This window comes from Eubalaena glacialis, chromosome 10 (genome assembly GCF_028564815.1).
Source record: "Eubalaena glacialis isolate mEubGla1 chromosome 10, mEubGla1.1.hap2.+ XY, whole genome shotgun sequence".
NCBI classification, from domain to species: domain Eukaryota; kingdom Metazoa; phylum Chordata; class Mammalia; order Artiodactyla; family Balaenidae; genus Eubalaena; species Eubalaena glacialis.
Window position 1 is genome coordinate 76,180,955 of NC_083725.1, and position 16,261 is coordinate 76,197,215.

The window sequence follows — 16,261 nt, forward strand, 5'->3', positions numbered from 1 at the left end:
TGTGTCTGGCTTCTTTCACTTAGCCTCATGTCTTCAAGATTCATCCAGGTTGTAGCATGTATTAGTACTTCATTCTTTCTAATGACTGAATAATACTCCATTGCATGGATATATCACATTTTCTTTATCTATTCATCAGTTGATGGATATTAGGTTGTTTCCACCTTTTGGCTATTGTGAACAGTACTGCTATAAACATTATTGCACAAGTATTTGTTTGAACACCTGTTTTCAAGTCTCTTAGGTATATACCTCAGAGTGAAATTGCTGGGTCATATAGTAATTCTGCATCTACTGGGAAGCCTCTTACACTTGTCATCTTTAATCTTCACCAGCATCCTAGGTCCGCTTGGCTGACTTCACCTTGGGAGAGTCCATCAGCTTTTTAGAAGGAAGCTATTTCATCTTGATGGTTGTCTCCTGATGGCAATCCTTAAAGGGTGTTCCTAGTTTTTAATATTAACCTCTTGCTATTTAGAGCTTTCTATTGTCTAAGCTACTTAAGATCTACTATTTAATTTGTCCCTCACAGAAATACTACAGGGTAGATACTATTATGTCTGTTTTTCAGATGAAGAGGCTGAGTTCCTGTGGGGTGGCTTGACTTGACAAAGTCACAGCCATCAGGGGCCCAGCTGAGGTTGACTCCCAGCCCAGCACCCTTTCCACACAACCACAGTGGCCCTCTCTGTCCAAGGTCTTTTTTAAAATAATCGCCTTCTGAAATGTATTCTCAGGTCCCTCATTGTCTAGAAATGCGCCTTGCTAGGTGACTTGTCAGTGCTGGCAGTGACTTGTCAGTGCTGGCGCCGACTTCACACGCTCTGCCAGTTGGCACCTCATTTAGAATCAGAACGTTTTTCCTGGGGCGGATTCTGCCTATAGCAGGGAGATCAACTTTTGCCCTTTCTGGATCTTCTGGGACCTGCTGGAGTCCTGGGTTAATGCTCCCTTTTGATGTTGATCTGAAGCTAAATCTGAGTGTGTCCCACAGCTCAACCTCAGCTCTTGACATTTCCTCCTTATTCTTTCGCCCAACCCGAGAGCATCCCCTTCCCCTTCTCAGGAGGAAACTCTCTCTTGGACTGGGGAGTCCCCTGACCTCTTTGGAGCAGAAAAGAGGCACCACGACCTCCAGCCTGACGGGGTGGAATTGGCCCAGCCTGCTCCTTGGAAGCTTCCAACCCTCATATCCTAGTTCCACATGGAACCACTTAGAAGACTGTAAAGAATAAGGCAAGCAAAATAGACAACAGAATGACAACATTCACCATTCATCAGAGCATACCATTGTCCCTGACGCTTTAGGTACATCTGCTCACTCAATCCCCCGACTGCACTAGAAGGAAGGTGTTATTTTGCAGATGAGGAGACTGAGACTCAGTGCCCTGTGGTGACTCCTCCAGAGCAACAGAGCTGAGGGTGACCAGGCAGGACTGGAAACCAGCAGAGCCCGTGCTGTCCCCACTCTGGCCACCGTCTGCCTCCCAGCTTTTGGAGCTGACCTGGCCCCCTTAGAGCCTGCCTTGGCAGTCCTGCAAGTGGTGAGGGCTTTCTAGATGCCGCATCCACTCAAGCACAAATGTCCCTAGCCAGCTTCTCCCAAAGTATGTCCTCTGCAACCCTCATTCTGGGTGATGCTATGAGCTCTGAAAATAAGGTTCCACATTTTGATACACTTGCGGATGACAGCATGAGGCAGGTTTCTGTCCTGCAGGCCTTCTCAGTCCTTAAGAAGCAAAGACGCAGGATAAAGCTCCGAGAGGGAGAGACAGTATAGATAGTTTCCCAGACTTATTTGACTATGGAATGTCAAATGGAATGACTATGGAATGACTCCTTTTTCAAGGAGTAGCTCAATGTGTCCTCCTCAAAGTACTGGTCAGAGATGCCCCCCAAGCCCTCTAATTAGTGGGTATCCAGAGCTCAGGGAGCACGGTGGTTGTGACATGGGCTCTGGAGCCAAGCTGCCTGGGATCACATCTCAGCCCTGCCGCGTAGTAGCTGCGTGACCTCGGGCAAGTTATCTTATCTATCTGTGCCTCAGTTTCCTCATTTGTAAAACATGGATGATGAAAACAATGTAAATTATATTCTACACATAAGCTTCTTAGAACAATGTTCAGCACATAGTCAGCGTTCACTAGATGTTAGCTGGCATTTTCAATCCTTCTCGAGCCTCGGTCCCAGGCCAACAGTGGCCTCTGATATTATAAAACCTCTTAATGAAGATGGTGCAAAGCCAATTAAAAGACAGCCGTGGCTCCCTAGGAATAACCCTTCCTATCCTTGATGCCTGTGAAAGCCTCCTTTTATTTCTACTTCATTTTTTCTCCCTCACAGACAGGCACGTAATAGTCAGAAGACCAAGATTCTGCACTCTCCTTACTTATTTTCCGGTGGGATCTCAAGTTTCCTGCCCTATAACATAGATCGTAGTAAGCCTCTAATCCAGGGGCAAGGCACAGAGCAGGTGGGGTTAGAGCACTAAGCAGGCAGAGGCTGGATGGTCAAGCCGCAAGGAGAGGACAGCACGAGTGACAGGTTGTCACTTTCCTTTTGGGGAAGTGGGAGAGGGGTCTATGACAAGGGTGCTTGGGTAGTGAATTAGGGTAATTTACAGTAGCTGCTGCAACCGACCTAAAATCTTAGCGGCTTTAAGTGTGCATCTTGGGGACTAAGTCTCCATCTTGTAGCAACAAGTTCTAGGAGAGACCATCCTATATGGAATATATAGCCAGCAGTAAGTGGGTACATGGATGCCAAGAACTCCTGGATGACCTTGGCTGCCAAAACCATTCTCTGTTGCCCAGTTGATTCTCCCCTCCCCCTTACTGGAAGAGTAAGACCTCGGGGGAGGGCAGGCATTTGTCTCTGAGTTAATTCTCTCAGCTTTTAAAAGACTTCTCTGCAAGCTCTGAGTCTCTAGTTGTCCACATCCCAGTTTCTTAATGTCTTGCCTCTGGGAGGCCTCAGGCCCTGCAGTAGCTGTTACTTGTCTCACTGATTCTCCACTTGGGGCAGAGATGGTTAGTGCTCCCTGAATACTCCTGGGTTCCCCTGCATTTCCCAGCCTCCCTTGCAGTTGGCTGGGGCCGTATAACTAGCTCTGCCCAAGAGACTGGGTGTCACCTCTGAGAAGAGGAACTTAGGGCTGTGCCTCCTGCATCTGCCCCTGCCTCTGCTGAGATGGCTCTGGAGGCCAGGTGCTTCATAGAAAAACTGGAAGAACCAACTCAGAAGCAAAAGAGGTCAGACCCCTCCGCCTGGGACTGACTTCTCCACTGAGTGTGTGTGTGTGTGTGTGTGTGTGTGTGTGTGTGTGTGTGTGTGTGTATGGGGGCGGGGGAGGGGAAGAGGAGGGAGAACGTCAGTTGGGTAACAGAGGAGAACACCTTTGGCACACAGGGCCGTCCAGGAATTCTTGGCATTTACACAGCCATTTAACGCTAGATGTTATCTTCCACATAGGATTTTCTGTTACTGAACTTCTTGCTGTAATTTGGGGTAACAGTGTGACCTATGATTCAGATATCCCCAGCGGTACCATGGGACAGTGTGGTAGACAGCATGTCTCAGGCTGTAATATACACACAAATTACCTGCGGGTCTTGTTAAGCTGCAGGCTCTGGTTCCGCAGTTCTGAGGCAGCACTTGAGAGTCTGCATTTCTAACAAGCTCCCAGCAGATGCTGATGCCCCTCGTCCCTAGACCATGCTCTGAACAGGAAGGTGAGGGGGCAGGGCTGACTCAGCCATTATAGCCGGTAGGAACAGTGCCTAGTGCCCATTAAAATGTTTTAATTGCTTTTAAAAGTCAGAAGGAAAAAAAATGAACTTTTAGGTAAAAAAATGTTTTAATAGATAACATTAATATATTTATCTTTACACCAACAGAGTTATAAATTTCATAAGCAAGAAGGGGCTCATGAAGGCAAAAATGCCTAGGGGCCAGGGACTTCCCTGGCAGTCCAGCGGTTGAGACTCTGCGTTTCCACTGCAGGGGGTGTGGGTTCAATCCCTAGTCAGGGAACTAAGATCCCGCACGCTGTGTGGCACAGCCAAAAAGTAAAAAAAAAATGCCTAGAGCCCACCAAAATCCTACCGTGGCCCTGTGGGCAGGGGTGGGCACAATGAAAGGAGCTATGCTATCAATAGTGCATAAGACTGTGAAATCTGAAGAATTCATGAAAGGTGACACAGATCACGTGGCTCCATGGTCCTCTGGGAGGATCACATGAGATACAGAATGAGAATGTGCTACTGGGCAACAGAGAACGGCTTTGGCAGCCAAGGCCATCCAGGAGTTCTTGGCATTCATATACTCACTTAATGCTCCTATATATTCCATATAGGATGGTCTCTTCTAGAATTTCTGGCTATAGGATGGAGGTGGGCATTTCAGCTTGCATTACACTTAGTCCCCAAGATGTAGTTAGCTGCTTATACCATTTTTCTGAGTCTCCTCAGTTCTCCAGATCTCCACTTAGGGAGCTCTGAGGGGTACCCAATGCCTCTCGGAGGCCCCCAAATTCTGGCGCCCAAAATCCCTTCCAAGGGACTTCCAGTCTTTTTGTCCCCGCTCCCCACCCCATAGGACACACTCATGTGCTCCTAGAGCTGGAGGGCTGGTAGCAGCTGGCCCCGTAGTGTAAGGGAAGAGGGACCAGGCTCCAGAGGCTGCTTTTGTTAGCGACGAACACAAGACCATCGTCTCTGATTGGAGCAGCAACTGTCCAAAGCATGAGTCAAATGCCTTGTTAACAAAAAGAGAATGAATAAGCAGTCCCTTCAGCAGTAAATGTTTTCTTAAAAACACAGCCGCCCATTTACTTTGGACCTGATGTCAGTTCTGACTGTCCCCAAAAACCACTGCATGGGCTTTTAGAGAACGGACAATAACAGCTGACCCTTCTAACACATCTGCGATCCTCCTTTGTCACAGATGCAGTGTCTGACACAATTATTGCTCTGGGTTGGCCTCAATCATGCAATCACTGGGGTGAACCATTGGGCCTTGGAGGGTGAACTGTTCACAGATGAGGAAACCAAGGTCTCAGAAGGGAGAAGTGATCTGCTCAAGGGCACAAAATGAGTTGGAAGCAGAGCCAAGCCTAGGACCTGGGACCACTGCTTATATGCTGTCTTCATTTCAGCACCAGGGGTGGATATTGGAAAGCTTTTACTGTTTTCAGACCTGGGAGGGTTCATTCTTTTATTCACTCACTATCTACCAAGAACCACCTTAAACCTGCCATGGTTCTAGCTTCCCTTAATACTTCTCAATAAACCCGTAATGATCTAACCTTTTGAAAAATCTTACTGGCCCAGTGTCTATCTCCTCCTGGACTGATAGTTCCAAGTGTGAGATTCTATCTGTTGATGGGCTGTGTGTGTTTTGCATCAAGGGCAACCTAGCCTTGACCTTGCCACTTTCCACTGTGTAAACCTGAGTGAACTAGTGAACCTCAGAAAGCCTCGATTTCTCATCAGTAAAATGTAGATATTATTATTACCGATCTTACAAGGCATTGCAAAAATATGCGATAATGTATGTAAAGCATTTAACACACTATGTAGCCGGTGCTCAGTAAATGATAGCTGTGATAGAAATAAGTACATTATTATTACTCTTGTTACTGTCAAGTGAAACAAGCTCCTGGGGATTTCAGCAAGTTGAACCTCCCCGTCCAGGACTCTGAAAAGTCAGGCTTTCTTTGTTCCTGTGCCTACGCAACTTCTGTGGTTTACAGACTGTAGGAGTCATGATAGAGGGACAACTTGCAAGTGTTTCTGGATCTAAATGTGCCAGGTCCTTGAGGTAATCACCACACCCATCTTTCTCTGCTGAACCCAGCTAACCAGAGAAACAGTCTGCCCCAACCAGTGTAAGGTCCTGTGAACCCCAGAATTGTTGGGAATGTTGGCTGTACACGGGGACAACAGCAGGGAAACAAGGCTGCCGTCTGATGTACAACCATGTGAAAAACCACATGCAAGGGATATGATTAGTCATCTATGGAAGTAACCCAAGAAATTGTCTGTAAATGTGGCTGAAGAGATGGGAGGCTTGACCAGGATCTCCAGAAGGCAGGACAGGAAGACAATTATAAGCATGTGACGAGATCTTTTGGAGAGACTTTTGCTTTCAGCAATTTCCCCTTCTCTAAGAGGAACCCCTATATACAAGGGATGGCTCCCCATGGCCACATCGATACCCCATGTTCCTGTCACCTTACCATGGCTGATTGGTACTGACCCAACCAAGCTGGGCCCATCGGGGTCTCTCCGCCGAGACCTTGGACAGAAACTAGGAACCACTGGAACCTGGTCAAGATAGGAGCTGAGCCCTAGTGCAGTTGTCTTCAGGGTGGCGTATGCATGCCCAGGGAATATGCAAGATGATCCAGTGGAATATGGGAAGACAGTTGGAAACTGTTATTTATTTTCACTTCCTTAGTATTAAATAAGCAGACTGGCAATGGTGCCTTCATTCAATGTTGAAAGGTCATTGTCACAACCAGTTTGTGAGATGTCCTGAGTGAACAGGGGAAATTCTCCAATGCTAAGGGACTGACATCGCACTCATATAGTCATTTGCTTTCAGCAAAGTATGATATATCTTGAATGTGCCCAAGTGGATTCATGAAATATATTTATCTAGTTTTAACCAAGCCAACCACCATAAAATGGGCAAGTGCCTTAAAAGCCTCCTGCAAAAAATGTGGAGTGAAGATATTACTACCACTAACACCACAAGCAACTCTCAAAAAAGTTTTTACAAACTGGTGGATCAAATTGCAAATTTCACTTAGAATTCAGTAAGTAAGGATACCCTTCTTCCACATCAGCTATCTGAGCTGGCTATCCTCTGCCTGCCCTCCCTCTCCCTGCCCTGCCCCAGGATCCATTCTCTGCTCTGTGCTCCCAGATGACAACTATGGGATGCATCACTTGGGCTTCCATGCTTGCTGGCTGAGTTTGGCCAATGGGCCAGCAGGAGGTGGGGGAAGAGAGAGGTTGGGCATTTCCTTCCCTGCCCCCTCCTTTCTTCCATGCTACATCTGTGGCAGTGGCTGTATCCCTCCCTAATTACGGCTCATCCTGGATGGTCCCTCTTCCCCAGCTCTTCACTGGCTTCCAATCACACTATTTTCTTCTCTCGCCCCTCCTGGCTAGGGCTGCTAACGGCTCCCTGCTGCTGCTAGTTTTGGGGTGTACCTGGGCCTCATCCCTTGTGGTTTCCAAACCTCTATAAATAGTCCTTTTGTTAAAGTCTCTTGAGCCAATTGAGTTGGATTTGGTTCCTTACTGGGAGACTGATTGGTACAGTGGCTGGTTTAACCATGACAGTCATTAAAGCCAGGGTTCATCCAAAGTGCTGAGATCTTAAAATATAATGAGGCATAAATAATCACATTTCTCTTACTAAAGAATACTCTTTTAAGGAAAGCAAAAAAAAAAAAAAAATAGCTGCTGGCACTGTTAAAAACATAAAGCAAGATTTTCAAATAGTATTTTCTCTTTCTCAGCCTTTAAAATTTCTAATTTTACATGTTTTATAAAATAACTCACATTAATATGGTAGCTCATGAATATAATTTAAAATAAATACACATAAATTAGAGATGCATACTAAAAATTTTTTTTTAATTGATGAGATGAACCGTCAAAAACCCTTTGCCTTAGAGAACCCCTCTGCTCTAGAGAAAACACTGGCAAGTTCCTACTGCCAGGTCCCTAGCACTGCCCTGGGGGCTGTCTTCCTGGAGCCTAACGGTCTACTCCTTCCTTTGATTCTCTGAACTACCTTCCAACAAATCCCATCTTTCTACAGAAGACAAAGCGAACTCCAAAGAGAAATGCTTATCTAAAGTTCCCAGGGGAGAGACCCCTCCTGTGCTCTGGGGGAGTCTCTCTGTTGTAGGCAGAGATGGCTATCAGGCCACTTTATGGCCTACATGAAATACCCCTCAGAACTTTCCACCTTCTGAGCAAAATCTCCGTCTCCCAGGCGTTGTGGTCACTGGAAAGGGTAATCCCTCCCCATACATTAGCACACAGACATTCAGAATTACATACTTCAGTCTCTTGTGAGTTTGATTATCATGAGTCAGTCTCCATGTACATAATCAACTCCAGACCAATGACCAGGCTTAGAGATAGGTCCAGGACCTTGAATATCCCCAAGATCATGCTCCTTAGGGAGTCCTCTTGGCATCCACCATCTAGATTCCTCCTAACAATACTCAGCCTCATCAGCATCACCTTCTATCAGGGACCAGTTTCCTGTTTCAGCTGGGAAACAGGAAATATGTCTTAGCTAAGAAGTCCAGAAGGACATTACAGTCTTTCTACCAGGGAACTAATCCCCAGACAAGTTGAAAATATCATGGCAAGACAGCCCTTAGGGAAACCTGACCATTTGGAGCCACAAAATAGAGGAGTTACCTGTGCTTGATGTTAATCTGAGCTTAAATAATGGTTATTATTTATTGAGTACTTATACACATACAAGTACTGTAGATACATCAATCCATTCATCTTCACAACAACTATTTGATCAAGTTATATCATTATCACCATCAGCCTCATTTTACGGTTAAGAAAAGTAAGACAGAAGTTAGATCATTTCCCCCAAAGTCACACAGTAAGTTGCAGAGCTGGGACTTGAATTCACGTCATTTGATTTGAGAACCTGAGGTCCCAACCACTACTCCATGCTGCTTCTGTGGCAGATTGGGTGACCATGGCCATATCTATGAACTTTTCCAACACAAGCCTTGGTGAGTCAGAGAGAGTGACTCAAGACTCACAATGTAGGACATGGCATTTCCTGCCAGTAAAAAGCTCATGGTTCTAGACTTGTATTTTCCAACTAAACAGAAGAAGGGCCTTGTTCATGGACAAGGTTATGAGACCTGATAAAGACAGTCACAGGCTAAAAGGAGACAAAAGAGAGATGCAAAGTAGAGCCGGCCTAGTGGAACAGCTGCCCCAGACTCCTGCCCCCAAAGCTCAGGGCCTCTGCTCTGAGTAGCAGTGTGGGGGCCTCCTGGCCTCAAACTATAGGAGCAGGGACAAGGGCTGGACATTCTCACTCTGCACTGTGGCCTGGTGTATAAGCCACAGAGTGATGGAAATTGCTACAGATTGGGGGTCTGATAGTTTTGGATTTGACATCCCATTCTTCACTTACTGGTTACTAGTTAACGGTCTTACATAAGTGGCCTAACCTCCTTGAATCAGTTGCTCATAAATATCTCCCTTATATGGATGGCCGCAGTATGGATTTAATGAGCTATTATACACAAGATGCCTGGCACGTACAGCATGTTCAAACAAAGGTAGTTTCCTTCCCTCTCTTCTCTTGTCTATATGAAGTATCCCAGAGGAGAGAACGGTCATTTGCTCCCTCGCTGGAGCTGCCTAAATGGAACTTCCATTAAAAAAAAGAAAAAAAATCACACCAGATACTTCTAGTTGGATGCTTATCTTGTCCAGGGAAGCACTTGTCCTCAAACAGGTGCCTCCCAGGCATCTCAGGAGGAGAAAGGGTGACGTTCCATCAGGCAGAAAGCAGAGGAGCTGGGGTGCCTGCCCTCCTGGGACCACATGGCAGCCCTGCAGCTTAGCAACATGACTTGGGCCAGACCATCACTGCAGTTCTGTTAGAAGCATAATGCTTCTTCTCCATACGTGACTGTTCCCTCCGTGTGGAAGAAGCCTCAAAAATGTAAGACTCCTGGCTCTGCCCCAGGGGAATGGCTGTCTGACGGTGAGTTCAAGAAGTGTTAACATGAATAGTCAGCCCTTTCCTCTTCCCTTCCTCCTGGGACACACGTTCTGCTCTGCTCCTCCAGGCTCTAAGATTTAAAGGGGCCTGCCTGCCCTGGAGGGCACTACATAGGGCTGGGCGGTAAGTCTGCTCAATTCAATATTAGAAAGCCTGCTTGCCTGCCAATGGAAACCACATTCTCTTATTAACTTTATCAGTCATAAGGGTGCTATTAGGCTGACTTCTCGACGAGCCTTAGAACTTAAGTGGAGGAAGGAGGTGTTTTTACTGAGCCTCCTTAAAGACCCCACCAGGTACCAATGGCCAGTCACCTAGAGCGTAAGTCTGCCACTGCCCTTGGCACATTAATGGAGGTGAGACTGGGACCCAGAATTATGGTCAGTCAGAGCCTCACAACCAGTCCAGAAGTGTCCTTGATGGAATCTCTGAGGGGGGACGGACAGAGGCTAGAAATAATAATACCTGATGTTTACTGGGTGCTAAGAGCAGACACCAGGCTGAGGGATTTAACCTGACAAAGTGGACACCATCATTATCTCTGTTTTACAGGAGAGGAAACTGAGGCTTGGAGAGGTGAGATGTGGCTCAAGGTATATAGCTGGTCAGTGGTGGAGTCGCATGGTCATTCCAGGGCCTGCGCTCTCCAGCAGGGCAAGATGCTGCCTCAAGCTCCAGGCACCAGCTCCCACTGTGATCACAAGGGAAGAGTCGGTCAAGGCCAAGCCCTCCTCCCAACTTGGAACCAGCGCTCTTTTGACCACACCTGTATGAGCAAAGGCAAGGGTATCTTCAAACTTTCTTCTCCTGATGAACTGGGAACCTTGGGCTCTCTGGAAACACCCTCCAGAGAGGGTGTCTGTCAGTGGCAGAATGCCCTGTAGCCTCTGTGTGTCCCTTCACGGGGTGACCACCATGCCCTCTGCACCACGTCCCAGCCATGCAGCCCTGCTGTGATCATTGGATGTCCCCATCCCTTTTGGCCTCTCCCACAGGCCCACAGGTTCCTAACTTTCCCTTGGTTTTGCTGGGGTGGCTCAGTTTCCCCCCACCCCATCCTGTACCCACTGATACCCCTGCTCACAGAACCCCAGTTTCCTCCAAGCCAATGTTTCCTAAACTTGAGTCATCTGCACACCACCCTCACATTTTCTCCCATGTCTGTGTGCCACCTATATATTTATTGGTTTAATCTTCTTTCATTTGACTGGCAATGAGCCAGAAAGCCAGGGTTGCAGTACTGCCTGGGCCATTTACCAGCTCTCTGTTGTTGGCCAAGTTCTTTACATTCTCTGTGCCTCAGTTTCCTCATCTGTACAATAGGGATAACAGTAGTAACTACTTCAGAGGCTGCTGTGAGGATGAAATGAGGAACTGCAGGGAAAGCATTAGAACAGCACCTAGCACACAATAAGTGCTCAGCAAGTGTTAGCTTCCCCTGTCATCACATTTATTTTAAAAGGAAACTTTATACCCCAACCATCCGTGGAAAAGTCAGTACCACTTATACCACAAATAGAGAGGGGTTAGTTGTAAAAACAAATTTAGTGAAAACAGTTATTAAATTCTAGCTATTCCTGACGAAGCCTCCAAGCCCACGACTTGCTCTCATTTTGTCAAGAAGAGAGACAAGCAAGCATGTGAAAGATGTTGAAGGCACACTAGGTTCAAACCCGGGAGAACAACTTGCCCTGATTTGCCTGGTTTTGCCTGACGTCTGATTTTAGTACTGAAAGTCCTGCAGCACCTGCACTGCTGGGCTAACTCAGATGGACAGGAAAGAACTTAAAAGGCAATTCCGATGTGAGTCCATGTGTTTCGAGTTGAGTCAGTATCCCACTTATTATCGTCTTGCAGAACAAGCCCACACCCTAGGGCGTACTGCACAAGCCCACCTGGGAGCGCAGAGTTTCCAAACTCCACAAAAGGGATGGAAAAGCCATCCATCATGTGTGTGCCACTGAGACAGGCCCCAAAGAAAAACCACATTTGTAAATGTCCAACGAGAAGAATGATGATTAAATTTTGCACAGCTAAAATTATTTGGTAGTATACAACGCCTTAAAAATCATGTTTTGAAGTATCTTTGATGACATGAGAAAATAATCATGATAGAATGTTCAGTTAAAAAAAAGCAGACTACTGCTCAGCCATAAAGACGAACAAAATTTTGCCATTTGCAGCAACATGGATGGACTTGGAGAGCGTTATGCTAAGTGAAATAAGTCAGACAGAGAAAGACAAATACTGCATGATATCACATATATGTGAAATCTAAAAAATAAAACGAACTAGTGAATATAACAAAAAAGAAACAGACTCACAGATATAGAAAACAAACTAGTGGTTACCAGTGGAGAGAGGGAAGTAGGAGGGGCAAGATAAGAGGAGGAGATTAAGAGGTACAAACTATTATGTATAAAATAAATACGCTACAAGGATATAATGTACAACATAGGGAGTATAGCAATATTTTATAACTATACATGGAGTACAACCTTTAAAAATTGTGAATCACTATGTTGTCTACCTGTAACTTACATAATATTGCACATCAACTATACTTCAGTGTTTAAAAAATTGAAAAAAAAGACTAAGATGTCCTTCAGTGGGTGAATGGATAAATAAACCGTGGTGCATCTAGATAATGGAATATTATTCAGCACTAAAAAGAAATGAGCTATCAACCCATGAAAAGACATGGAAGAATCTTAAATGCATATTACTAAGTGAAAGAAGCCAGTCTGAAAAGGCTACGTAGTGTTTGATTGCAACTGTATGACATTCCGGAAAAGGCAAAACTACGGAGACAGTAAAAAGATCTGTGATTGTTAGGGGTTGGTGGGGAAGGATGAATAGATGGAGCACAGAAGATTTTTTAGGTAAGTGAAAATACTCTGTATGATAGATACTATAATGGTGGATACATGTCATTATACTATTTGTCCAAACCCATGGAATGTACAACACCAGGAGTGAACCCTAAGGTAAACCACGGACTTTGGGTGATTATGATGTGTCAGTGTAGGTTCATCAGTTGTAACAAATGTGCCACCCTGGTCGGGCTGTTATGTTGGGGGAGGCTCTGCATGTGTGGGAGCCAGGGGGATCTGGGAAATCTCTATGCGGACCTTCCTCTCAACTTTGCTGTGACTTAAAACTGCTCTAAAAAAATAAAGTCTTTAAAAAAAAATTTTTTTTTTTTTGGCTGCACCTTGCGGCTTGCAGGATCTTAGTTCCCCTACCAGGGATTGAACCCAGGCCACCACAGTGAGAGTGCCGAGTCCTAACCACTGGACTGCCAGGGAATTCCCTTTAAAAAAAATTTTTTTAATCAGACTACAAAACCACACATGGTAAGGCCCTAGTTTTATAAAATATAGAGAAATATAAAGAAAGAAACACACCATAATACTAACAATATTTATCTCTGAGTGATATGATTCCAGAGGGAACTTTTATTTCTTTATGTTTATTTCTGAATTTCTTACTTATACTTATTTCTGTATTTTCCAAGAAAGTTTAGCAAAGAATACACATTACTTTTATTACCAAGGAAAAACTCTGACTAAGAATTATAAATTTAAAAGTACTGGGAAGAAAGTAATGAGAGGTGATTAAGCCCAGCTTTCTCTAACTCTGTTTTACATCTGTAGCCGATTAGCAGAGAGGTTTTCTGTCTGTCTGGCTGACCTGTTTTCCTTCTCCCATGGGGAAGGCCCTCGCAGAGAAGGCAGGGTGTGTCCAAGGTCACGGACTCGTGTTGCCTCTGCATCTCAACCAGTGAGGCTGCCCTGGGCTGTCACCTGAATTCAGGGTCTGGCCTCCAAGGTTCATGGGGCAAATGCAATCTCCCTGATTCTCCCATCATTTGGACTGTGATGCTCAATAACTGCCCGAGACCCTGGTTACTACCTAGCGGCAGGGTGGCATCTAACACTGGAAGTGCCCACTTTGGACCAAGCTGGCCTGAGCTGGAATCCCTGCTCACCACCTACAGACTGTGCTCCCTTAAGCATATTGCTTTACCTCTTTCAACCACAATGTCCTCATCTCTACCACAGGGATTAAATTCAATAACAGTTCTAGCACAGACCCTGGCACAAAGTCAATTCATATCCATTTTCTCTCCTGCTTCCTTTTGCTTTTACTACAAGAGAACTGAGTTCTCTATCTCCGTCCCCCTGCCTCAAAGAGCTCAAAGAGCAGAGTCTGGGGGCTCCTAAGTCTCTCCTCCCCACCCACCTGGGCCTCTGTTCCTCCTCATCAAACTGTCCCTCTGCTGACTGCCAAGCCACAGAGAGGACGGCTGAGGGGCTGTCCAGAGTCCACCTGTCTCACCAGCACGTCACTGCCCCCTGGTGGGGACAACAGACCCCTTGGCAGGTCTGGCTCCCTAGTGCTCCCAGCCTAACAGCCCTGGGAAGCGGCTTCCTTTTTCCTGTAGAAGACCCATGGGCTGCTTTACTTCCCCCGAGACCCTCAAAGAGCAGCCTGAAGCGTGAGTGTTAAAAAAGCAGCAGCTGCCAAGCTCTGGGAGGTGGGAGCGCCAGCCAGGGGTCCCAGATCCCGCACTGTATTTACTCAATCTGCAGAGCATCTCCAGGCTTTTACAGCCGTTTACTGGGCAGGAGGGAGCAGACAACTGGGGCCCTCTCTGGACTCTGGCTTCCACTGGCCTTTCCTTTGGAGAAAGGCAGCCCGGATGCCGCTCACTCTAGGAATAGCTCTGATTCCGAGCTCCTGGAGGTGTGCAGGCTAGGGGCACAGACAAGGCACAGGCAACCCCTTGAGGGTGCAGGGAAGGAGCACAGGGGCAAAGCTGGAGACAGGAGAGATGGGGACAGGGATAAAAACAGGGGCTGTGACCAGAACACAGGATGGGAAGTGCAGGGACAGAAGCAGGGGCAGGTCAGGGAGGGAGACAGGGCTGGGCCAGCACAAGGTCCCAGGTGGACACGGGGCGGGTGGCACAGGGTGGGAGTGGGGGGCAGAGAGAGGCATAAGGAAGCACAGAGCAGGGCTGGGGAAGGCGTAGCAGGCGGTGTGGGGAAAGCCCTGACCAGCCGGCTTATGTAATCTGGGGACCCTCTATTGCTCCAAAGGGGCCCACAGGAAATCTGGGGTTGCGGATCCCCAGTCAGAACCCACATTTTCACCCTAACCTGTGCATGCTTTCCAACAGCAAGCAAAAGGAGCACAATTTAGTTAAGTTAGGACGGGCAAGATTCACTTCTTATTTGAAAATTATGACAGCAACAATAAAAATACTCAGCTGAAACGCCATCCGACCAAGCCAACTCCCCTGGAAAGTTAAAGTCAGGCGCCCCCATCCCAGCACCCTGTACCTTTAAGGAGGAGAAGTGTTCCCTTGCTCCCAGCTGAAGAGGCAGGTTATTCTTGGAGATAGCAACGACTTACCTAAAACTGAGTTATTCCCCTTTCCTCCTCCGGCCAGCCTCTCTTCACTCTGGGGAGCTTTTACCATTTAAGGTCAATGTTACATCTGGCTCCAGAGCTCAGAGCTGAGAAGCCTCTGGCTGCCGAGCCCCGCTGCCCGCCTCCTTGGAGAGGGGCTGGGACTTAGAGCCCAGAGCTCCTCAGGGACCCCTCTGGCCTGGCTCAGGGGGCTAACGGTAGGGAAGCTGGCCAGGCCACCCGGGGCTCAGCGCAGGCTGGGCCTGGGAGGCAGCAGCTGGCCCTGGGCCCCTCCCACGGGCACCGGCACAGCGGAGGGCAGTGCCCACGGGCAGCTCATGCCCCTGGGCATGTCCCCGCCAGACGGGGACCAGGGGAACTCGGCAGATCTGTCTCCCAGCCTGGAGTCTCCAGCAAGCATGTGAGCCTGGACAAGACCCTGGCCCAGTGCCAGGGAAACTGGGAACATTTCCTGTCCCAGGGATTCGGAGGTGGAGGCCGCTCCCCACCTTAAGCCCTTGGGATTAACAGAGAGAAGGGCCTGGAAGATGAGCTAATCCCAGACCTGGCACCAGCCCCGGGGCTCCAATTCCTTCTCTTCCACTTAACAGTCCTGTGCTCTTAACCTCGTGGAGACTCAGCAGCCTCCTCATCTCTAAAGTGGGAATCATAGTGATCACACGTGCTAACTCCTAGGGTTGCAGGAAGATTCAATGAGATAATATTGAAGGGCTTAGCAGAGTGCCAGCACCTCACACTTGCTGATCAACAGAAATTAGTTTCCTGCCTGGACACAGGTGAGGAAGGGCTGCCTCTCTCCTGGAAGTCCACACCCTGCCCTGACTCACTCCTCATCACCTTGGGTGCAGTACACCCTCGAGAAAGATCGTGGCGCTGCGGGCCCTGAGCCAGTCACATATGGGCTCCAGCCCTCTTCTGCAGTTAGAGGCAGCTCAGAGAAGCCCTGAGTAGGGTTGTCAGATAAAATACAGGACACCTACATAAATCTGAATTTCAGATAAACAACACTTATCTTTCAGTATAAGTA

The 16,261-nt window shown here is 47.2% G+C and overlaps 1 protein-coding gene across 4 annotated transcripts in view; it reads right to left on the reverse strand.

Moving 5' to 3' along the window:
- IRAG1 (inositol 1,4,5-triphosphate receptor associated 1) overlaps positions 1-15,334 on the reverse strand; it is a 120,160-nt gene extending 104,826 nt beyond the window's left edge. For 3 of the 4 annotated variants that reach the window (XM_061201453.1, XM_061201452.1, XM_061201456.1), the window contains exon 1: positions 15,217-15,334. In XM_061201453.1, coding sequence (XP_061057436.1) covers positions 15,217-15,283 — 67 coding nt within the window. In that variant the 5' untranslated portion in view covers positions 15,284-15,334. Of the gene's footprint in view, positions 1-15,143 lie in introns of all 4 variants that reach the window. The other variant, XM_061201455.1, reaches the window with a different exon arrangement.
- Positions 15,335-16,261: the final 927 nt, after the last annotated feature.